The following is a 25,781-nucleotide window of genomic DNA, read 5'->3' as shown; positions in this document are numbered from 1 at the left end:
TTGCCAGCGAGTGTTGAAAATCTCTGACTCCATCGGACCGATCCCCAAGATGCCTGACTGAATCCTTTCTGCTCCCAAGGAAGAACATTATTGGGCTAAATGTATTCCCATAGACTCCATGGTGATAGCAGCAGCCATGAAGAAGGAACTTGCTGAGGTAAGTCCTACTATCCACCATCCTAACAAGGAGTCCAAGACTATGGATAGATTTGGGAAGCGAGTTTACACTTCATCAACCCTTGCTCTCAGGTCCTTGGACTACATGGTGCACTTTACCAGGTTACAGAGGGATCTAATTAAAGAACTGTCAGATACTCAGTAGCTGAAGAGGTACGAAACAAAGTTGTTTCTCAGCTCGCTACCCTCGAAGCGATTTCAAATTTGTCCATGAGACTGATTGCCCACACAGCTGAGGGGACAAGAGCAGCGGGTTCAGGCATAGTCCTTAGGAGAGATGCCTGGATGCACTTGTGTGACTTGACAGAGCCATTTAGATCTTTGTTCATCAGTGCTCCGTTTGCCGGATCATCTCTATTTGGTCCCAAGGTAAAAGACACTCTTACTAGATGTGAAAAGGATGGAAAAACCCTTTCTGCCATAGGCATATGCTTCTCCACTCTTCGACAGCCCTATTCCAGGAGCCAGAGAAGTTGGAGGCTATGGTTCAAAAAATCCCAAGGGCCTTTCCAAGACTCCTGTGGCAAAGACTTCCCCCTCTGCCCTGGGGAAAGTACAAATGGAAGACTGCCCTACAGGCAGAAGTGGCTCGCAGAACCAGGGTCCAGCATTACATTTTTTTGATAACTCCTACCAGCTCTCCTGAATAGAGGCCTGATTGCCTTCCTCTGGAGGATGGGGGACAATTATCCCTGCACCAATCCACCTGGCAACAGATCACATCGGACAAATTGGTGCAGGAAATCATTTCCCAGAGATTACAATATTCCACTTTCCTCAATCCCAGAAACCCTTAAAAAAGACTCCTGGATGTTCCACCCAGTCACAGGGAAGCAGCAGTCATAGAAATTCAAAAAACGCTTGAAAAAAAAGTCATCCAAAAAGTCCCAAGGGACCAAACAGGATCATGGTTTTACTCGAGATTCTTTTTAGTTCCCCAAAAAATGGGACTGGAGACCCATTTTGGATCTCAGCCAGGTCAACAAGGCAGCTCAGCAAACCAGATTCCAGATGGTCTCAGTACAATCAATGTGTCTGCTCTTGGAAAAAAGATGATTGGATGTGCTCTGTAGATCTTCAGAATGAGTATTACCGCAATAAAAATAGACAAGTGCTCCAGGAGATTTCTGCACTTCCGGCTGGGAGCCCATCATTTTCACTTTGGAGCACTGCCCTTTGACCTCAACACAGCCCCCAGGGTGTTTACCAAATGCATGGCAGTGCTAGCAGCTCATCTCAGACTGCAAGGATTTTGATTTTTTCCGTATCTCGATGACTGGCTCCTTACCGCTACCACCAGGTGTCAGCTAGAACAGGCAAGAAATTACACTCTGCATCTTTGCAATTCTCTATGCATTTCAATAAATTACAAAAGGTCAAATCTTCGAACATCACAGCAACTAGAATTCATAGGAGCTCTGTTAGATGCAGTTTCAGATCTCTCTTCACTTCCAGTGGAAAGACTCCAAAGAATCGGATCACAAGTCAACCAGATTATCAGGAACAGAAATGTTCCAGCAAGATTAGTCCTACAAACATTAGGCTCAATGGCAGCCTCAATTACTCTAGTCCCTTTAGCCAGATATATGCAAATCCTCCAATGGCTTTTGGCCGCCCAGTGGTCTCTGATGGATCAGCCAATGTTACACCACATCTTAATTGCCAGTCACTGTAAACAGGAACTTGTCATGGTGGTACCACTCCAATGAGATTCTCTCTGCCATCCTTTCATTCTTCCACAGCCTCAAGCCATAGTGACCATGGATGCTTCCCAGATAGGGTGGTGGAGTTATTACCTGGGAAGGATATTCCAAGGCACTTCGTCCCCTCTGGACGCCAATTTGCACATCAATGTTCTAGAGATGAGGGCGGTGCTCTTAGCATTGCAAGTATTTCAAGATGCCCTTCCCCTAGGAACAGTAGCAATCCAAATGGACCACATCTGTGGTCTGGTACATCAACAAACACAGGGGAACCAAATTTATCCACTTTGTCGAGAAGCCCTCAGAGTCTGGCAGTGGGTGATTTCTTCCAACTGCTTTCTCATGGCAAGGCATATCCCAGGGAGCTCCAACATGATAGTGGACAGGCTGAGCAGAACTATTTTGATGCCTCATGAATGGTCTCAATTTAGGAGCCTTTCGGCTCCTATAAACAGAGGTGGTTAACTTCACAGCACCCATGCAAATGGAGACTAGTTGCATGATTGCCAAATCATACACCAATGCACTGTACAAACACGTACACAAATGCATGGATCTCGCCATACCCAATAGAACCAAGATGCTCTCCTCCTAAAAAAGGAAGCCAATCTGGTAGTCCCCTGCCATAAACAAACTCTACAACAGGAGGAGGAAACTGATGTGGAATAAGGGGATGTCCCAAGACTGGAAAAACTCCGTTATCAGCCTCATCAAAAAGTTGAGATCCCTCATCAGATCCTCTAAAGCTAGCTATGAAAACAGAATTGCAGGAGATGGTAAAGACAACCACAAGGTGTTCTATAGTTGTGTAAAGAATCTCCATGGCAATACCCAGATTTGCTCGGAGCTGCTGCACAATGGTACCTCCTATACTGAGCCAACAGATATTGCCATTGTACTGGCCGATAGATTCGGTGCCAACTTTACTCCTCTCCCCCTCCCCAAAGGACCAATCACAATACCAGTGGCTTGCCAGGCACCTAGTTTTTACTACTGCACAGGTTAGAACAGCACTGCACAAGGCCAAGAGTACAGCTTCTATGGGACCTGACAAAATCCCTGGCTGTGTTCTAAATGAACTACAGAGTGAACTGGCACCTCACCTGTGTGCCCTGTTCAGTCACAGCCTCACATCAGGCTTTGTCCCTACCGAATGGTGCACTGCTATAGTCATCCTGCTCTACAAAGGAGGAGCAACTAGAGACCCTGGGAGCTATCATCCCATTAGCCTGATGAGTCTGATATGCAAAGCTATGGAACGCATCATCATGGACCTAACAAACAAGGATATGGGGAATCTCCAAACTCTGGATCCTGCACAGTTGGTGTTGTGAAAGGTAGATCATGCCTGCTCAACTTGGTTGACTTATTTGAATCAGTCACCAGAGCTGTGGATGATGGCAAGGTGGTTCATACAGCCTACCTTGATCTGGCCAAGGTCTTTGATACCATTGCCCACTCAGGAATCCTAGAAAAACTCACTAAACTAGGCATCAACCCCTATATCACTAGGTGGGTTGCAAAATGGCTCACAGGTAGAACCCACAGTGTGAAAGTAGCTGACTCCAAGTCAGACTGCCGGACTAGTCATGAGTGGAGTCCCGCATGGTTCAGTCCTGGGTCTTCTCCTGTTTAGTACCTACTTCTCTGAAGTCCAGGCCAACATGAAGGGACTCTGGCTGACGAAGTTTGTAGACAATTGCAAGTTGGGAGCTATTATTAACTCCCCAAGTGATATTGACATCCTACAGAATGGCCTCACTGAGACAAACGACTGATGTCAGAACCATGGCCTGAAGCTCAATGCCAATAAATGTGTCATCATCCCCTTTTGGGAAAAATCCAGTTCCCATGAATTGCACATCAATGGTAGTCCATGAACACAGAAGGTGTTATAAGAGATCTGGGAATACAGGTTGACAGCAACCTCTCTTTTGACCACCACATTGCCACTGTGGTCAGAAAGTCCTTCTATGTGGCACATCTCATTACTAAGGGTTTTGCATCCGGGAAGAAAGAGGTCATTGTCTCCCTCTACTCTTCCCTCATTAGGCCAATCATCGAGTACAATGCCCCGTTTGGCATGCACCTCTCTAGACACCTGCAACAACTGGAGAGGCCACAAAAGTACCTCACAAAGAACATCCTAGGCCTTAAACACTTGTCCTATATAGAAAGACTCAAAAAACCTCCAACTATACTCTCTCTCATATTGCCTAATATCGCCTATTTAGAGGCGATCTCTGCTTGACTTAAAAAAAAAAAAAAACATGTCTGACCCAGCTCTGTTAGAAATGCTACATCTAAAGAAATCCCAATACGTCCACACCACATGCTCCTGAGACCTCAACCTCAACCTCATTACCACAATCAACAGAACGTGCTGGAGGGACAGGTTCATAACTGACAGACTGCCCATGCTATGGAATAATAGACTTCCCATACATGTCAAACAGAGCACCTCATTGGCCCTCTTCAAGAGAAATCTTGATGAGCGAATGGGAAATAAAAAAATTCTCCCCGGGGATCACTCCAGTGGCTGTACTTGACAGAGGCACTTGGAACTAAGGTCATGTGGCACAATGCCAGGGGTAATCTTATGGGCTAGGTTTGTAAAGGCTCCAGTGCCATTAGCCTAGTACACACCTATGAACCTGTGGTGATGGAAAAGATCTTCCATCACTGGGACCAACCTTGCTGCGATCTGTTTGTGTCACCTCTGAACAAGTGCAGCAGTTATTTTTCCCTGATCCCCCCCACCCACGGAGGAGTCACCCATAGATGCCCTTCTCCACGATTGGTCCCCCAGTCCTGCTCTGCCTTTCCTCCAATTCTTGTGATATCTCAATTCTAAAGAAAGCCAAGAGATCAGAGAACACAACAATCCTCATCGCCTCGTTCTGGCCTTGACAATTTTGGTTTCCCTTCCTTTGATCTCATCTACTTTGGAAACCATGGATTCCGGATCCAGCTCCTGATCTGTTGGCTCATCCAGTGGGAATGGTTCATCCAAATCTCCAACATCTGAAGCCTACTGCATGGCTTTTCCAATTCCCATGATTGCCAGGCATTCTTTCGTTTCTCATCTGTCAAATCATTGTGGCCCATCATAAACCTTCTAGGAAACTGTACCAGAGTAAATGGGAAAAATTTGCTACATGGGCTCTCAGTAATGATCTGGACACTTATACAGTTTCCGTGCCTAAGGTATTGGATTTTTTTAGCTGACCTTTATCAAACTGGCTCTTCAATATCTAATTTTCATACGGGGTTAGATGGGCTGTACCTTATGTCACATAAGCTTTGTAAAGCCTTTTTGAAGGGAACTCTAAAGTTAAGACCTCCATTTAAAGAGCCCATTGCTCCATGGGATCTAACCCTAATTCTACAATCCCTTACTATTTCCCCTTTTGAACCTTCAGGTACATGTGACTTAGTTTCTCTCTTGGAAAACTTTATTCTTAGTGGCTATAACTTCTGCCATAAGAATATCTGAAATTCAAGCCTTGTCCTGCAACCCCCCCTTACATAATATTTCAGAAAGACAAGGTCTCCCTCAGGACTAATCCATCCTTCTTACCAAAGGTAGTCTTAGAATCCAGCATCAGTCCAGCACTGCGACTACTGGTCTTTTTTCTTAATTCCTCCAATAAGGGGGAGTATTCTCTACATTTATTAGATGTTCACAGACAACTACAATTTTATCTTCACAGAACAAAGGATTTCAGAAAATCCAACCAATTATTTGTTGCTTTTTCCTCTCTCCTTGGGTAACCCAGTTACAATCTGAGCCATTTAGCCAAGGTATTACGTTTATCTGTCATTCAGAAGAACTTCCCCTTCCACGTCCAGTGAAAGCCCACTCAACTAGAGCTGTGGCAGCTTCTGCAGTTTTTCAAAGTTCCAAAGTTTCTTTAGATGACATTTGTGCAGTAGCCACATGGTCTTCTCATACCTTTATCACTCATTGCAAATTGGATTAGGTGTCTAGGGGATGGGCATCATTCAGTTCGATGGTGCTTAGGAATATTCTTCCATGAGACTGCACATGTAGGTAGCTGGTCCCACAGTCTAGGATTAAATGAAGATTGACAACATCAGATAAAGAAGTTATGTCTTACCATAACGTTTCATCTGTGCTGTCGATCTTCACTAATCCTTGACATTCCCTCCCTCCTTCCCCCGCCCTGCCCGAGACTTTTAGTGAATCAGATTCTCCCAGGACTGGCTTCATAATGGGGACACACATCTGGTCTCTTCTTATTTACCATTTGTCTGCCACTAATTTAGGCAAACTCGATCTGAGGTGATTAAGAGAGGAGTATTATGGGTAGAGCAAGAGAGTTTGGAAGGCGCGAGCTGAAGTAAATGGCAGAGTCTGTTCCTAAGCTTGGAACCGAGCACACAGTCAAAGATTAGTGAAGAGATCCAACACGGATGGAATGTTGTGGTAAGACATTACTACTACTACTCTTCCTGAACATTATTTTATATGTACTCCCACAATTCCATTTATTATCTATGAACCTATTTCTATGTAAATTTGTCCTTCTCTTTTCTAAAGATTAAACCACCTTATTTTTATCTCCTTCACAATATTCACTACTTCAGTTACATTTGGTTTTGATTTTGATTTCCATTTACTAGTAAATGCTGCGGTGGTGCAGCGGTAGCATTATCGCTTCACAGCAAGAGGTTCGCCCGTTCGATTCTCGGCTAGAGCACCTTCTGTGTGGAGTCTGCATGTTCTCCCCACGGTCGAGTGGCATTCGAAAGACATGCGTAAAATGGGCGTGCCTTCATTGAAGGTTGGGCATTGGGCTGGCAACTCGGCACCATAAAAATCTACTGCCCGTGATTAGCGGACAGGAGTTCCGCTGTGGCGACCCCTAACTGGGAAAAGCCAAAAGAAGTAGTAGTAGTAAATGCTATTTTTTCAGGAAGAATTAAACTTAAGGCCTTACCATATCTAGACAATTCAGATCCTATGTCAAAGCCCAAAATAATAATTTTCGTAGTTACCAGCATTTGCTCCCCCAGCATTTCTAATAAATATGCTGATGAGAATTTTTTTAAATCTGCCAACTCATTACATTCCCAAAGAAATATGTTCCAAATGAACTCTGTTTCCTGTCATACCTCAACATTTGCCCTCTACTTGAGGAAGAATTCTCTGAGGACTCCTAGGTGTATAAAAATACTTATTCCAAGTAAAAAAATCCTAAGCCTTTTGGACTTCACTGCATTTTTGGGATTTATACAGATGTTTTCCTGTTCCTTTGTAAATAGCCTTTCCAGTCTCTCTTTCTAGTGTTTTCTAACCTATGGTTAATTCTTATAGTTATTATGCAGTATTTTGTATGCCATACTAATTGTCACATTTTAACAGCAGTTTCTGTTCTAGACTTGACTAAAACCCTACCAGCTGATCTTTAACTTGACACTCCCCTATACCTTTCTCTTTGCCTGTATGCCTAAACTTTGATATCAAGTCTTGAAAAAAGGCAGTCTCTAATGTGCAGTCCAAAGTCATGCTTGGTCTCATCCCACTATATTACCTTTCCCTCTACCTTTTTGTTTGTAGTTGTTTGCTCCCAAAAACATTGGCTGCTTTGCTGTTTTTTCCAGTAAATTCCAACCCCCTCCTGCCTATTTTCTGTACCCATATTTGCAGTTACCTATATTGCAAAATCTCCTTTTTCCATTCCTGTCTTGGCTTAGTTCTTACAATATTTTCTGATACTCTGTGAATAAAAAATTCTGTATAGTTGCTGTTCTCATTAAAGACCTGCATTCAAACTCCTACTCTGTCCATATTTCTTGAACAACCTTGTCCATTTTATTATTTTCCCTTTTCACTTTGCTTTATAACCTTCTTTTTGTTATGTATGTGAGCCTTAAATGCATAACTCCAAACTATCCTTTCAAATAAGTCGATCCTAACCCACCTTGTTCTGTGGGAATAATCTGCTTATCCAATTTAACTCATGCCGTCTTCTCCATTAAAGATAATGATTAATAAAGAATTGAAAAAATTTGTTCACAACTTCTCTGGTTGATAAAAGTATGCCTGATGTGCATGTTAAACATAAGGGACTAAAAAACATTTTCAATGTTTGTATCTTGCATTTCATATCTATAATCAACAGCTTCCAGTTTCTCAGTTTTTGTATTTCCTTTATTTTATTCCAGACATATCCTTAACTGCCGTAACAAAATGCATTTTATTCCATGACCTCTTCTACTCCATTTCATTCAGTAAGAGGTGGCTTGAGTAGAGAAATCCTTGCCGTCAGTCAAGACTCCAGCACATGGTACACCAGTAAAGATTTGCCAACTAGGGGGGAGGGAAATTTTTTGCACACTTTTCACTAGGCTGGCTAACATTGTGTAGTATTAAAGAACATTTCCTGTGTCATCTTAACACCAACCATCTATTAATGATCACTTCATAGAGACCTATATCAGTTTTAAACCATGATTATAAAATGTTTACATCCCTACTAGTGAGAAGGCATTAAGGTATGCTCTCTAAAATTATTCCTAAACGTCAGACAGACTTTATTTGTGGCCAAACCACCATTGATAACTTGATCAAAATGACTCTACTAATGGCACATGCTAATTAACATTCCCAGACTCTTGTGTTAACCAGAGTAGATACCGAAAAGCCTTTTGAAAGAGTTAGTTGGCAATTTTTGTTCCAAGTGATATTAGCAAAATAATCCACCAAAAGCATTGAAAATGATAGCATCTTTGTGCAGTGATGCTTCATCAAAATTAAAGTAGGTTCAGCAACTTCCTCTGACGGACATCCCTGTCTAGCACTTCTAAAAACTGTTACCTCTCTCTATATCGTGAACCGTTAATAGTTAGGTAACAGGATACTACGGTAAGGGATACAGCCTACATGATTGCACTGCTGCTGTACTTGTGTAATCCTGGAAAAGACCTCACATTGTTCTTAGAAATATTGGAATCTTTTGTTGCTACAGTAGGATATAAAATAAACCCCAATAAAGTACCAACAGTTGGAATTAATTACACTCCAGGTGTACAAAATCACTTCCCTCCTGTTAAACTATTGCAGTCAAATGACATCTCTAGGTTAAAAGTTAGCAAAACTTTATATGCCTGATTTTTTTCTCATGTGCAAAGAGATAAGAAAAGCCAAGTCATTAACTCTGAAATGGAAAGGCATTTGCCATGATGTATAACGGAATACAGGCTGTAGGCTGGTCTGTCTTACCTGTAGTTCTTAAAGCTTTTCAGTATCTGACAATGTCCCTCAGGTTCTTTAACATTTTAACTCATTAAAGCTTCAGCTTATTTCTCTAGTTACACCTTACTGACACCTGTAGGTGTCTGATATTGCCTATTCATATTTGCATTAATAATTCCAAAATCATGTTGCATACAAGTCATTGAAATATTTCATCTTGAAGGTTACATGACCGACTATACAAGTGCCCTAATACTTTGACTCGGTCTAATGAAAATAAAGAAATATTAATTGTTCATATGATATTGATTTATGTTGGTATAAATATCATTTTTCTCTAAATATTTCAACAACCTAGTGGCACAGAAAGAACTGTTTGGCCTCTTACGAAATATCTCTGCTGGATAAGCAAAATGCTTCTGACAGCATGTGTGTAACTTGTGTGGCTGTTGAAATATTACAAGTCGTTTACAGTATATTGCAAACCTAATGGGTGTGTTGTCTGTGAATTATAAAATCCATTTTAGGACCTAGTATCTAAAGTGCTAACACTATATTAAAAATTAGTTTGTGTTGAAAGGTTTGCCATTTACACTTCAGTAACCCCTGTGGTTCCAGAGACGACAGGAGTTTAAATCTCAAAATGCATGCACTCAAAGCACTCCTCAGTATGGAGAACGTCGACATCTGTGCAGTAACTGAAACCTGGTTCAAGGCTCCACAGGGCACCCCAGCACTACCAGGCTACAACTCATACCACACATTTCGGCCACAGACCGAAACACAAAAGGAGGGGGTGTAGCCATATTCATCAAGGATACCTACACCTCCAGGTTAGTGAACAGCATGATACCTCTGAGATCATCCATGTGCAACTAACATCGGGCAAATCTGCAATACAAATTGTGGCCTGCTACAGATCACCCTCCATGACCAAGGACCACCACTCCGCCTTTCTGGAGACACTGGAAAACATGAAGTTCCTACTGAACACCCTGATATTGGGCAATTTCAATTACCCTACCATTGACTGGGAAAACAACTCCCAGGTCCAGTGCTTCCTGGAATTTATCAACTCAAATGCCCTGGATCAGCTGGTAAACTCCCCTACCAGAGGTGAAAACATATTTGACCTGGTCATCACCAACATGGGCGACAGGTGTTCCACACCGGAGGTTAACCCGTCACTGATTAGATCAGACCATAAACTAATCACTCTGGATGTCCACACCACCACCCCCAACCAAGGAAACCACAGTGAAAAACTTTTCTAGAGCAAACCTCACCTTACTTAAGACAGAGGTGGTAAGTTTCACAGCCCCCACGCTAAAGGATAAATGTCCAAGATGCAGGAACCTTTACAAATGCACTCTGAGCACCTACAAGGATACATGGATTGTGCCGTCCTTAGCAAAACTAAGACCAACTCCCCTAAGGGAAGGAAACCAGTCTGGTGGACCCCTGCCATAAACAGGCTATACAATAGGAGGAGGAAACTAGTTCAGAAAAAAAGCAAATCCCAAGAAGGAAAGACATCCCTTATCAGTAAGAAACTAAGGTCCCTCATAAAGTCATCCAAGGCTAACTTCGAAAGAAAAATAGCCAATGATTTGAAAGAAAACCACAGAGCCTTCTCTAGCTATGTCAAGAATCTAAGTGTCCGCTCGTAGATATGCTCTGAGCTAATGCAAAATAGCACAAAATATACTGAACCTACTGATATTGCCAACATCCTGGCAGATAGATTCAGTGCAAACTTCACTCCCCTCTCACCCCCAAAAGGGCCCAGAACAATACCGGAAAAGTGTGCCAGACATCAGACGCACAGGTGAAAACAGCCCTTTCAAAAGCCAAAAGCACAGTGTCAATGGGGCCAGATGGTGTCCCAGCCTGCGTCTTGCATGAACTACAGAATGAACTTAACCCTCCCCTAAACACACTGTTCAACCTCAGCCTCTCTGCAAGCTACATGCCCATAGAATGGCACACAGCAACGGTTATTCCGCTCCACAAAGGAGGGGCCACAACTGACCCTGGTAACTATCACCCCATAAGCCTGACTAGCCTGGTCTGCAAGGCTATGGAGTGCATCATCATGGAACTCCTTAACAAAGACATTGGGAACCTCCAAACACTTGACCTGACCCAGTTCAGCTTGGTTAAGGGCAGATCGTGCCTACTAAACCTGGTTGACTTCTTCGAGACAGTCACCAAGGCCATAGATGAGGGGAAGGTGGTTCACACAGCCTAACTTGACCTCACCAAGGCTTTTGACACCATTCCCCACTTGGGAATTATAGAAAAACTCACCAGCCTGAACATCAACCCCTACGTCAGGAGATGGGTTGCCAAATGGCTTACAGACAGAACTCGCACGGTAAGAATAGTGGGCTCCAGGTCCGACTCTAAACCAGTCACAAGTGGTGTCCCACAAGGCTCGGTCCTGGAACACCTACTGTTCAGCGCATATACTTCTCAGAAGTACAGGCAAACAAAGGAGGACTATGGCTAACCAAGTTCGCCGATGACTGCAAACTGGGAGCCATAATTGACTCTCTGGCTGACACGGACATTCTCCAAAAGGGCCTTACTGAGACGGACACCTGTTGTCAGTCATGTTCTCGAGCTAAATGCCAAAAAATGCATAGTCATCCCATTTGGGAAAAACAAAACACCCATGAATTACCACATAGGTGGCAGTCCCCTTAATACAGAGGAGGTAATAAGAGATCTGGGGACCCAGGTAGGTAGTAATCTCTCCTTTGACAATCATATTACCAAAGTAGTTAGGAAATCCTTCTATGTAGCCCATCTAACCCATCTAGTTACTAAAGGGTTCGCATCTAGAAATAGAGGTTATAGTTGCCCCTCTACTCATCACTCATCAGACCCATCATAGAGTACAATGCCCCATTTGGGATGTACCTCACAAAACACTTCCAACAGCTGGGAAGACCACAACAGTACCTCACCAAGAGGATTACTTGCCTCAAACATGTCCTATGCACCCGACTGGAAAAACTGTGGCTGTACTCAGAGGTGATCTCTACCTAACTTACAAAGCCATGTCCAACTCAGAATTGATGGACATGCTCCACCTAAAGAAATCCAAGTCACTGTGAGCCACTCGCTCTAGTGAACTTAACCTCACCACAGCAATAAATAGAACCTGCTGGAGTGATAGATTCCTGTCACAGAGACTCCCCATGCTTTGGAACAAAATTCCTAACTACATTAGGCAAAACATTACAGTGGAAGCTGATCATATTTTATTAACTATTGATGTGGAATCCTTGTACACAGTGCTCCCTCACAATTACTATATGACAGCCGCTATGGAGTCTTTTAAGAAACAAAATTAAGGTACACAGGCACAACTGCAAAAGTTAAGCAAGCTCATTGATCTTGTACTGGACTTCAATTTCTTTACTTTCAATAGCAAACACTACAAACAAAAAACTGATATGGCAATGGGGGCTGCCATGTCTCCCAGCATAGCTAACATAACCCTGGGCAAGTGGGAGGAGGACTTTGTGTAAAACAACACAGACTACATGCAGCATATCGCATGCTATTTACGTTTTATTGATGACATCTTTATTGTGTGGGAAGGTAACCCCTTGCAGCTTGGAGATTTTTATCACTTACCTCAGTTAAACAACCCCTCTTCCTGAGGTTTACCTCTTCCCATAGCTATATGTCAACCACTTTCTTAGATATGCAGATTTCCAAGGACACCAACAATAACAGAATCACCACTGGTCTATTCAGAAAACCTATGAGGGTTAACTTATTACTCCACAATAAAAGTCCACATCCTATAAAAACCAAGTATAATGTAGTGATGTCCCCAGAGCTATAAATTAGTTAGAACTACCACAAAGATGGAACCATTTTTGAGAAACCTGAACAACTTAGAGAATGATTTTCTAGTGAGAGGCTGTGAAAGTCAGATGTTAAAAAAACATCCTGGAACCAATTATAGAACTGAAAAGGATTGAAGCACCTTCATTCAACCACCCAAGTAGGAGCATGTTAAGAAATTCCACAGAGAATAACAAATGCAAAAATAGCGGCATCCTGACATACACTTTGGATTATCACAGTATCAAAAATGTTATTGAAGAAAACTGGGACATTGTCACAGGAAACCCTTTTCTAATTAACATCCTAGGTGAAGCCCCATCCTTTGTTTATAGGAAGGCCAGGAACGTTAGAAGTTTTGTTGAACTTAAACTTAGACTATGTGAGAGAAACAGTAAAAGATGTGAAACTAATTGTACATTTTGTATATTTATACAGCAAGGTGATAATTTTTATTGCCCTTATTTAAAGAAAATCATTCAGACCAGTGCAGGGGGTGACTGTAACTCTACAAAAGTAATTCACAGGGCACAGTGCAATGAATGTGATGCATTCTATGTGGGCAAGACTATAAATAAACTCAAGCATAGGATTTCATGTCATCTCTCAGAAATCTGCTCTGGATGTAAAAATAATGCACTAGCCAAACACCTTTCTCTTTCTAAAAGACACACAGGTTTTAAGTTCCAGATCCTGGATCGCATAGACATGGATGATCTTGAAGGAGACATCCCGAATATTCTGGAGAAACATGAACTCATGTGGCAATTAAAGCTGAACTCATTTAGGAAGCCTGGACTATACTACTGTTCAATTAAAAGTGTACTGGACCTTAGAAAATTGCCACATTGTTTACATGACTAATTTTATTTTGTTTTATTCTATTAGTTGGCTTTAAATACCATTTTAAATCAGTTGTAATTTAAGTGTATATTTTGTTTCTATCATCATACATTTTTTCTTATTTTTTCTTTCTGGTTCTCTTTTTTTTCCACTTTATTCAAAATGATGTGATTGTTACTAACTAATTATACAATTATATATATTTTTATAGATAGTTTTTAGGGTTCTTTTAAACAGACCTGAAGAAGTCTAGAAGGACGAAAGTGATCTTTGTTAACAATAGGTTATGAAAATAGAATGAGTTTTACAAATTGATTTTTTGCATGCAAAGTGTATATGTATATATTTATATATATTTGTTGATTGCCAAATGGACTAAGGTTGATATATTTCCAGCCATGTAGTATATTGTCTTTGATTAAAGTCACAGACTTAATAATCTGGTTAAATAAGAGGTACCACATCATTATAAATTTTATTTAAAGTACATAAGGGTTATATTATTATGACAGCTGCTAAGTAGGGCAGGACCAGCTTGAATGTCACACTGATGGGGGAAGGGATGTGAATTTAACATGTGTATCAATAACACTTTGTTTTACAGCACAATAAACCACTCTTTTGCCTGATAAAGTATTACTCTATTTTTGTTTTACTTGGATCGCATGTCTGTGTACTTAATGAATGAAAACCGACTGCCTGTCTTGCTTGGATTACTTTCGAATACTTAGTAATGCTGTATAATTATATATTTTTTATTTATTTATTTTTTTACTTAAGATGAGTTTGTTTGCTACTTCTAATACTATTGTATGATCAGATTAATATACAGTGATTAACTAGAGATACATGGACTTAAAATCTTCCACACTGAGAAGTTTCTTACACTTTTGTAAATGTAATATTTTAAGGCTTGGCAAATTGAAAGATTAGAAAAAAATTGGCTAATTCACTAAAACTGATACCACCACTAAAGATCTGGGGCCATAAAATTTAGAAATCTTATCCTTCAGCATATAGTGACGCCACATCTGGTTTGCTTACCTTTTGGGACGTTGCCCCTGGGGAAACAAACGGATCAACTGATAAGCCATCTGTATAGATGTGAATGGTCAATAGGAGACCCGAATTAAAAAATAAATAAATAAAAATACAGTCCATTTCATTCTGTTTGGTAGTTATAAAGTTTGTATCACATTTTGCCTTCACACACAAATGCACACGCACACATGCACGCGCGCACACAATTTTAGTGAAGAAAAATTGGAATGCAGGAGTACACACTTTATAAGATAAAATTCATTGCAAAAAAGTACTGTAAACAGAGTTGGCTTTTGCAGTCTCATTTTATTTCTTCTAATTATTTTTAGGGTGGTGTCACTGATGTCTTTCGTTTCGCCACATTTTATATCTATTTCACATTGGTGCTGATTCAGCTGATTCTTTCCTGCTTCCCAGATAAGCAGCCACTGTTCTCTGAAACTGAAAAAGAAGTGGTAAGTATAATTTAGTGTTTTTCTTTTTTTGTATAAAATACAAAAATATGCCATTGTACAAGCCCTTTATTAAGATTTTCCCGTTGTGCTTTTTTTTGGCAAATGCTTACTTTAAGAATTTCTGTGTTCATTTCTAGGCTAGCTGCTGCCGTGGGCCATTTTAAGCCTAGCTAGTTTCACTTTTTACGCTTGAAATAACCTATCCCATTTGGTTATAGATTGACTTTATCTTTCCATGTTCAGTAATTTTATATTACCCCTAATGAGGATAACTGGGGTCGTGCCATAGATAATTTGAGAGGACCCATCAATGGGATAAAACATTTAGGAGGTGCCTCTGTCCATTAGTAGTATGGCATACATTTTCTGTTTTTCATTCATAGATCTAAGTTGTGCTTTAATATGGACTGCGATGAACTTTGTTTTATGTGGCTGGAGGACTCTGTTCTGTAGCAGCGGTATCTTTTGTGAGATGTACTTGTCCCATGAGACCATTCTGTTGATGTTGTAGAAGAGGTTTACATCCCTAGACCAAGTATTTCTGATGACATTTGAAATGCTGATGTGCAGAAAGTCCATCACTGATGGGTTAGAAGATGCCTTGTATGCCAGACAAAGGTAATTTCTAAGAAGTCTGTAGGATAGCGTATGTTTCCTGCCAGTCTCCTTGCTGAATTTTGGCTCATAATCACTGCCCACTCCCAAATTGCTTGACCAATGAAGTGTAATGGCAGGATTTTTCATGGTATTACAGCAACCAGAATATTTAATATGTAGAAGTCCTTTATTTTCATAGTTATTAGTACTGTTAGTTTGGGGGGAAAAAAGTAATGGAATGTGTGTGTGTGTGTGTGTGTGTGGGGGGTTTGCACGCGCACATGTATGTGTTTCGTCAAACTTATTGCTTTAAGTTTAAGCAGCAGCAATGTTAATTGCATGTTTGTGTAGAGTATCATATAAGAGCAATCTCTTGCATAAGTGAGATAATGTTCAACAGAAAACAGAAGTTTTATCTGTTGCAATAATAGAGTAACAGTGAGATGAAACTTGTTTTGTAGGTTTTAAAATTCTTTCTTATTTATAGCCCAAAATAGGTCCACATTGTCCAGAGCTGTAACAGTTAATAAGTATTATATCCGACACTGAGTAAAGTTAAAAACACCACTTTATTCTTTACAAATGAAACATTGTACTGGGCCGCATAGCTATAACTAGTTATGCAGCCCCATGCAACATTTTTTAGCAGTACATCCATTCATCTGCTACCTTGTTCTATCTGTCTTTTTTACCTGTTTTCCTTTTCTATTACTGCCTTTGTTAGTCATTTACAGCAGTACTTCTTGAGTGGTTGCATAAATGTTTATCCTGTGTTGTTTTCTGTTACTGGTACTACTTTGAAGTACTTTGACAGACTAAGTTCTCATTGAAAACATTGATCTGATGTTGTCCACTCCATCTGGATTCAACTTGTGGGACTAGGGATCTGACACCAGCCAATTCAAAAGCCTTTAGCCTCCCTTACTCATAACTCCCTGCTCTTCCATCAGTTCCACAGGTCTAGTTTTCTGCTATTCGTATCTGCAGCTCTTTCTTTGGCTGTGCTTAGCTGATTTGATTTCATTGAAGACCGAGTAGGATTAGTGCAATCCTTTTTCCCTTACACCATAGAATAGTGGCTAGGTTTTTTTCTGGTAGGTTTAGGTAGTTTTGAAGTAGTTCGTTAGGGCTAGGTAGCTTGGATATTTTCTCTCCTTTTTCTTTTGTTTTACTGCTGTTCTCTCTTTCCCCCTTTTCTCTAGCATTGTCAGAGCAGGAGAATTCTGGAAAGAGAAAGTGCAAGAGGAGCACTTGGATTCCCTAGAGGAGTCACTCACTGAGGATACTGACCTAGAGGAAGGAGAGTTTTCCCCCAAGTCCCTGCTTGATGATGCTTCCATTGGTAATTTGTTGAAGTTGCTTCGCCAGCCCAGGAGCTAGACCACCAAAGTTTCCTCTTTGGAGGAGTCAGTTTTTCCTGGAGGCCTTTGGCATAAGCCCATCCACACTTTAGGTGGTTTCCCCTCCAGATGTCCTTATAGATCTGGTATTCTGGAGGGATTGGAAGGAGTCCAGCACAGTAGGACCTATTCCTAGGAAACCAGACAAAGTTCTTGCCTCTCCAAGGACAGGCCTTATTGGAGCAAGGGCGCAGCCATTGATGCCATTGTGGTGGCAGCAGCCACAAAAAAGATTTCTGAGGAGAACTTCTCTATTCACCATGTGAACAGGGAGTCTCTGGCACTAGATACATTAGGGAAGTGGTCCTACTCATCCACGTTTGCTTTGCGGGTTGCATCTACTTATCATACTTGACGAGGCTTCAGAGAGACCTTATCTGTGAAGTGGCAAGCATTCTCAAGACATCACAGCCTCTGGATACCCAGAAGAAGCTGGAGACTCAGTTGTCCACCTTGTTTTCCATTGCCAGTGTTTCAGTGAGACTCTTCTCTAATGTGGCTAATTGAGCATCCAGAGTGGCAGGTTCTGGGATTTAATGAGGTACCATGCCTGGATGCAGTTGTGCAACTTTGTGCACTGCTTCAAAGTGCCCTTCATCAGTGCTCCTTTTGACAGTCCTCCTTGTCTGCACCCAAGGTTAAGTACACGCTGACATGGAGAGAACAAGAGGGAAAGACTCTGCCCAATGTCAAAGTTCACTTTTATATTCCCAGTGATCCTTCTCTAGGAATTGGAAAGGGGGTAAGTGACTGTTCAAGAAGTCATAATTCTCTTTCCAGGAAGCTCCTCTGGAAAGTTCCTGCCGAGGGTGGGGGGCATAATAATGGATGCTATTCACGGGGAAGAGGCGGTCCACACAATCAGGGCTTCTACAGAACTTTTTCTGGTGGGTCCTTATAGCAATCCTGAATGCTTGCCTGATTACTCATCTCTGGAGACGGTCAGGGATTTCTAGCTCTCCACCCCAAAGCTTGGAAGGCCATCACCTCAGATGCCTGGTTTTTGAGAGTCCTATCCACAGGTTAACATTCCCTTTATGGAAGCTCCAGACTGTCTCCTAAAACGTCTCCCAGGTGTTCCACCACATCAGAGACTTTAAGCAGTCACAAAGATGCAAAGGCTGCTCACAAATTGAGTCATTCGGTAGGTCCCACCAGACTAGACAGGCTCAAGGGTCTATTCCAGATTCCTTTTAGTACCAAAGAAAACAAAAGGACCTCAGGCCAGTCTTGGATTTAAGCAAACTAAAGCTGTTCGTCAAAAAGACCAAGCTCTGGTCACTGTGCAGTCCATATTACCTCTTCTGAGGAAGGATGATTGGATGTGCTTGGTAGACTTCAGGGATGCCTACCATCACATCAAGATACATTGGTGTTCCAGCAAGTTCCTTCACTTCCATCTGGGAGCCAATCACTATCCGTTCAGGGCCTTGCCATTTGGTCTCAGCATAGCCCCCTGATTGTTTACGAAGTGCAAAGCTGCAATTGCATCCTGGCTTTGGCTGCAGGGATTTCAGGTCTTTCCATACCTGACTGATTGGCCCTCAGAAAGGCATTGTTAATCTCAGCCAGGGATTTTTTGCTCACCTATGTGACAGCATAGGCATCACAGTCAGTTACCCGCAATCAAGCCTACAGCCTGTACAAGTGCTAGAGTTCACAGGGTGTTTTCTGGACATAGTCCATCAAATTTCTAGGCTCCCAAGCTCCAGAGTTTTCATCTTTGAGCTCGGGCCCTGTCAGTGCTTGCAATTCCCAAACCTCCAGCTGATGCACTTCTGAGGCTTTTGGGTCATATGGGAGCATTGATAGGACTGGTCACTCTGTCCATATGTCACATAAGGGCCATCCAATGGACTGTGGCCATTCAGTTGTCGTCCTAACACCTCCATTGGATTTTCAGTATGGCCGACGAGAGCTTGTCATGAATAAGCATGATGAGAGAGGTACTTCTAGAATTGCAGGCTTTTCAGGACGTTGTCCTCTGAGGTGTGATTGAAATACAGATGGGCAACATGTCAGTTTGGTATCTCAACAAACTGGGGGGAACACTTTCTTACCCTCTTTGTTGGGAAGCCATGAAGGTTTGGCAGTGGGTGATCTCCGCTCACTGGCTTCTGGTGGCAATGCATAACCCAGGAAAGTCCGACATTATGGCTGACAGCCTTAGTAGGAGCATTTTATTGCCTTGCGTGTGGTCCCTAAATTTGACAGTGTCCGCTCAGATTTTTTGGCACTGAGGCACTCCATGCTGCAACCTGTTTGTGTTCCCATCTAAGCCAATTGTTGAAGTCAGTTATTTTTTGTTGTAAGCAATAGGCAGTTGCTATACTGTCTCAGTATGCCCATGTCGACCAGGCTGGCAGAGGAAACTGATGGGAATTGTCCAGACATAGTGTTCCGAATAGTTGGGCTGTTCCGAATAGTTGGGCGGACTTATGTAGAGAGGGCTTTGATACGGGTTTGTCCACAAGAGTGTAGATAGACCACAAAAACCTTAATTAAATGTAAAGTAACTGGACTGAAGCACAAGTGCTAAAACCAAAACTAAGATGCTTAGAATAACAGATAAATATAATCAGGCTTCTAATAAGCAGTAATAAGTGCAGTAGAATAAAAGCACTTGAACACTTAAGATCACACAGCAAAAATAATAAGCTAAGGGGGTTGGCCTTCCCAAATGCTCTCTCTCTACTCAGTAGACTGAGCTGATGAGATGGGACAGGGAGGAGTGTCCAAAATCAAAGAAGCAAGGGGGTTGTCCTTCCTAAATGATCTCACTGTACTCAGTTGAGTGAACAAATGAGACGGGAATGGGAGGAGTGACCAAAATTGATTTTATAGCAGGGGCGGGCAATTCCAAAGCCACCTTTAAGAATACCACACCACCTGAGTGGAAGAGAGGGAAAAACAAACAATGCACACAGAATACAGAGGACAAATGTATAAATGCAGTACAGTACAATCGAGTGCAAAAAAGTATACTTATCAATTGGTATATCAGATGGTTATAGACAGCCAGGTAGTTGGCTCTACTGTAGCTCTGCACAAATTCACAGAATGCAAGTCTTTTGTACTAGAAGTACAACTGAGAAAATAAGCCTCCCCTGGCTCAAGCCTAGTTACTAACCACCCTTCTATATGCTGCCCCTGTCCTCATTAACTTTCAAACTAACTTATTGACTAAGCTGGAACTTGCATATAGAAACACTGCTAGATTTGCTGCCAATTTACCATATCGCTCACACCACTGCCTTTCACTAAATAAAACTTACAGTGGCTTGAATTTCACCATCAGCTCCTCCTGCCTCAACTTCTCCTCACTCACTTCATTCTTAACCAAAACCTCTCCTGCCTGTCTCTCTCTCTCCCCATGTCCTAACGGTACATTTCACAGCTCTGATCAACACCCCGTCCATATCTACAAACCTACAAATCCACTGGCAAACTTCTCTAGAGCCACCCAGTTGCAACTGCTTGGAATAAACTACCCCAGTATACAAGACTAATCTCCAACATAAATTGTTTCAAGATAGCACTAAAAGATAATCTACTAAACTCTTGGACTTGCTCTTGTTCTGACCCAGCTTAGTCTTTCTCTTTTGCCCCACTCTATCAATTACTCCTTCATTTAAATGCTCCCCTTTACTGTCTACGAACCCACCTTTCTGTCAACCTCTGCTTCCATCCACAGGATACATTATATACTATGTTTTTTCAGTCCTGTAGTGTTACAAATTACTAATGAACTATCTGTAAACAAATGTACTGTGACTGTTTAGCCCAAAACCTCCTTAGCCTACACTAATACTGTATCTTATCTCTGTTTACTTTGAACAAGCGTAAGAGGAGGCCTTGCATCTCAATGTAAATGCCTTATGCCAATGAGAAAATGTAATGGAGCTTTGTGTAGGATGCAGTCTGTATGTGCTTACTATTAACACACTTATTTTTGTCCATTTCACCATGTATGTATTGTAACTGTATGAAATTACTATTGTAACTGTATTGTGATTATGTTGTCTACTTTCTAGAGCTTTTCTTTTTGAGTCTCTGCAGAAAATGAGCACATGCCCAGTCGGACCAACCTGGTCAACAAATGTTAAATAAATAAAAAGAAAAAAAAGAAAAAGTCTAATCGGGCTGGGGTTTCAAATCTGTTTTCTGAAGTCTTCTTTCATCCTTTCTCATGCAGTGATTTTCCTGGTATGTTTATTGGACTCTGCCTTGGGAAGAGCTTTTCTACCTCCAGATAAATAAAGCAGATAATGCTTCAACAGTTCTTCCTGAGTTTTCTCTAGTCATAGTTGTGCATCTTCATGGGCATTTCACAAGATTCTGGGGTACATGACACTGACGATTTAATGTTTCCCCTTGCCAGAGTACTCATGAGGAAGATACAGTGGTACTTCCAAGTAGTCTGGATGCAACATGTACACATTTTGCACTTTCATATCCAAGTTCTGGGATTTGTTAGAGTGAGATTGGATGGTAGCACCATAGTGATGGTAGTATATAGGCATGGGGATACCAGAACTTATTGACAAGCTCAGCAGGACCAGGATAGACCCCCTACAAATAGACAATTCATCCTGGGATCTTCCAAAACATTGATCCAACTGTGGGAAACACCTGAAGTATATGTTTGCCATCTTTCAGAACAGAAAACTACAGAAATGTCCCCAGGGCTCCTTGAAGTTGGGCCTGGAAGACAGATGCTGCCTCGTTCCCTTGGACAGGAATGTTCCTAAATGCTTTTCTACTGATTTATAGGGTCTTTTAAAGATGCAAAAGTACTCTTCAGAAATTATGGTGCTGACTTCCTTCTGGCCAATGCTTCAGCAGCTCTTTCTTCCTTTTCAGTTTCGCCAAGGGCAATTACCACAAGCTTCCCCACAGACTGAATTTACTCACACAAGACAAGGGGTAGTTTTAATTTATTCACCCAAGACAAGGGGGAACTTAATACATGCCAGTCTGGCTAATCTTTAGCTAACTTCAAGTAACTGTCTGCATGATAGAATTTGATACTTTATAGGGGCTTTTTTTTCTGTGGAGGTGCAGTAGGTATTGAAGGAGGTGAGAGAACCTGCTACTAGAAAATCTTGTAATGTGCAAGTGAAAAATATTTTCTAATTGGTTCCAGTTGAAGAGCCAGGATCTTCTTCAGGCCCTTCAGCCTGTTTTCTTTTTTTTTTTTGATAATTTGTGTGAGTTATTGACAAGTGGCCTTTCATACTCCTATCAAAATAACATGTTTCTGCCATTTCTGCTTGTCTACTATTAGACCCCCCCCACACCTCTGTTATTGCTCAGGTTAAACACTTTTTGTAAGGGCTATCGCATACTTGCTTACCTAGGAAACATGTGGCTCCTCCTTGGAATCGTAATTTTGTGCTTGAGCACCTTACTTTCTCTCCATTTCAACTAGCATGTCTGGTTCATTTGAGGTCCTTAACAAGGAAGACTGTTTTGCTTATTGCTTTGACATGTTCTAAGAGACTCAGAATTTCCCAGAAAAAAATCTACCTTTATGCCTAAAGTCATCTCAGAATTTACTTTAAGCCAGACTGTTCATATCCCAGTCTTTTTTTTTTTTTCTAATCCAGTAAACAGAGAGAGGATTCTTCCCTCTCTGGATATAAACATGCAGCTCATATACTACCTAGGCAAACCTTGACATTTCAGTGAACGTGTCCAGCAGTTTGTCTCCGTTACAAGTAACTGGAACAGACAAGCCAGTGTCAGTGCAGCTTATTTGCACATGGATAGTGCTCTTTCATTATGCTCACTACAGTAAGCCATTTTCAGGCAGGGTTTCAGCTCATTCTGCAAAGGCATTGGCTTCTTTTGTGTGTTTTTGGAAAAGATTGGACTCAAGTATTCTAGAGACAACTTCATCCACTGTACATACTTTTATAAAGTACTACAAACTGGATTACTTTTCCAGGGTGAACAGGGTTTGCTAGGACCGTTCACCAAAGTCTTTTGAAGTCTGTTCATGTATGTTTTTGCCCCTGCTAATCACTAAGCTTCTCTCAATTTGACTTGTGTCTGCTCCCTTTTTCTTTTTTCTAAGCTGTAGTAATCTACCCGTATACCTTACACTACTGCAGCAGTGGTGCATGTAACACTGGATGTTCTAATCAGTCACTGCAGTGGTGGTGCATGTAACGGTGGATGTTCTAATAAGTCACCGCTGCAGTAGCTAACCTTCTTGCATGTGTTCTTTTGGTGTTGCTAATGTGTGTATTTTTCCTTTCCTTTTTTTTTGTATATATAGTTACTGCTTGTGTCCATGGTACTTCTGGGCTCTTGCCTCCCTCCTGGGCAAAAAAAGTGCTCTGAAGCTTTTTGCTCTTCAATTTATGGATTTCACTTGGCTTCTGATGGTTGGAGCATGGGGAAGACACCCAAAGCTTTATGAAGCTGGCTGGCCACAGGGGTTTGGACCTATTTAACTTAAGCTACTACAACAGTGATCTATTAGACAATCTACTATTATATTTAGTTTACTTACTGCAGGAAAGTGCATTTTTGTAATGCAGGTGTGCATGTCTCCACAAGGGGTGGAGTTAGAACTTGGTGTCCTCATCGCCAGGATGCATGTGAGGACACAAGGAACCCTTATGGCTACCTAAATGATACCCCCTTGGGTAACGTTCACCTTAGTGGATCTGGTGGTAACCCCTCCCCGGTGGGGAAGGAATTGGCACAAGTCAAATTGAGAGAAGCTTAGTGATTAGCAGGGGCAAAAACATACAGGAAAAGAAATCAATTAAATTGCTATGTTTGAATACATTCAGTCATGTAGTCTAGGTTCCCTCCCATCTTCACCCTTTTGTGCTTGGTGCCCTCAGAGTGGTGCCCCATCTGATCTATTTCTCACGTTCCCCATCATCTCCTTACTCTACTCCCTTTCCTCTCTTTGTTGTATTTCCCAGAAAAAGGAGAGAGAGGCCTTCTAGGGTGGAACCTGTGTCACAAGCGATTTGTCCCCTCCTTGCCAACTAAGGCTTTGGTGTCACTGTTCTCTCACCTGGTTTTGTCAGGGCAAGAAGGATCTGAAGGTGGCATTGACTGATGCACTTCTTATACCACTAATGCCTTAAGTGACAGTGAAGGTAGTTGTCTGAAGCCTGGAGAGAAGCTACAGCTCTTGATGTCAGGCTTGGTACTGAGCTACCTGCAAGTAGGATATCTTGAATTAAGGAGTGCAACAGTGAATATCCTTTAACATCTACATTTAAGGTTAGTTCTTTAACAGAATTGTATTTTTCCCATCCACTGTGTGCTCTTTTGCATTTTAAGTCTTGGATACAAAAATAATTTTATTGTTGTGCATTGAGCTGAAAATGATTTCTGCATGTTATGTTAGCAGATATTGATGATTTCATCCGTTTTTTTTTCCTCCAGCATCCTTGCCCCGAAGGTAATGCATCCTTTCTATCACGAATCACATTTTGGTGGATCACAAGGTAAGAAGGCCTTGGTGTAGTTGTTAAATAACTAAAAATGAAGTTATGTATTTAATCTAACCTCAGGCTACATCAGTTTTAGTCCTGTAAGTAGATAAACAGTTTATTGAAGTCACATTAGTCGTGCCAACACCATGCTGCACAGCACAGTTGTATAGCGGTTAGTGCTGCAACTTCACCATTATCCAGTTTATGCAATTTTCACGTCCTTCTGTCCACATGGGTTCTCACCAGGATGTACTTTCTTCTCACATCCTAAAGGCATGCAATAGGTGATTTGGTTTAAAAACTGTTGTAGATGTATGCTGTCACTACATCCTGTAATAGACTAGCATCTTGTCATGGATTTATTTCTTTGCTTTAAGCCTGCTGAGTGCCCAGACAGGATCCTGCTCCTTCCATAATCCTGAATTAGAGCAAATTTATATCTGAATGAATGGCACTGCATCAAGTTTGTTGCTGAATTTCTACCACTGAGTGGTGATAACTGCATGTCTGGGTTTTGTAATTTATTTTTTATCAATAACTGGTTGATGTTCTTCACGTTTCACTGTTGCAGTCATTACATTTGGGTAATCTGCTTGCAGATTGCCCTCAGTCGGCCTGATTAAGAAAGTTTTGGGTCCTGCGTCAGTTGCTGTCCCTTTTTCCATGACATCAGGTTGTCAGAGGTATAAAACATGCAGCCAATGCCATTACATCAGTCTTTCTTGCCGTGTGGTACCCAAAGCAGAAGCAGTTCGCAAGTGCCGGTTGGCCGACTCCTGAAGTTTACGTTTTCGAGTTTCAGAACCGAAGTCTTCAACTAAAAGCTAAGTACCCCATTGGGGAAACTTTTTCTTGCTCCTTACCGATGTCAGTAAAAGTTAATAATTGCATTACTTGTGGAAAGCAAATACCTCATAAAGATTTTCATTCGTACTGTATTCCTTGCCTAGGCCCTGACCCCGACGTACCTTGCTGTCTGTTTTGTGCTTTATTTAATCAGCGCACTATCCATC

At 41.6% G+C, this 25,781-nt stretch overlaps 1 protein-coding gene across 2 annotated transcripts in view; it reads left to right on the top strand.

Annotated features, from left to right (window-relative positions):
- The window catches only part of ABCC1 (ATP binding cassette subfamily C member 1), a 1,301,041-nt gene that overhangs the window by 297,176 nt on the left and 978,084 nt on the right, over window positions 1-25,781 (top strand). For both annotated transcript variants that reach the window (XM_044089159.1, XM_044089158.1), the window contains exons 5-6: window positions 15,180-15,305; window positions 24,719-24,780. In XM_044089159.1, the coding sequence (XP_043945094.1) occupies window positions 15,180-15,305; window positions 24,719-24,780 (188 nt within the window). The remainder of the gene's footprint in view (window positions 1-15,179; window positions 15,306-24,718; window positions 24,781-25,781) is intronic.

The sequence above is a fragment of the Protopterus annectens genome, chromosome 12.part0 (genome assembly GCF_019279795.1).
Source record: "Protopterus annectens isolate FY-2018-M chromosome 12.part0, PAN1.0, whole genome shotgun sequence".
NCBI classification, from domain to species: Eukaryota; Metazoa; Chordata; order Ceratodontiformes; family Protopteridae; genus Protopterus; species Protopterus annectens.
Note: the sequence above shows the minus strand (reverse complement) of the source record. Positions and strands in the feature narration are given on the sequence as shown.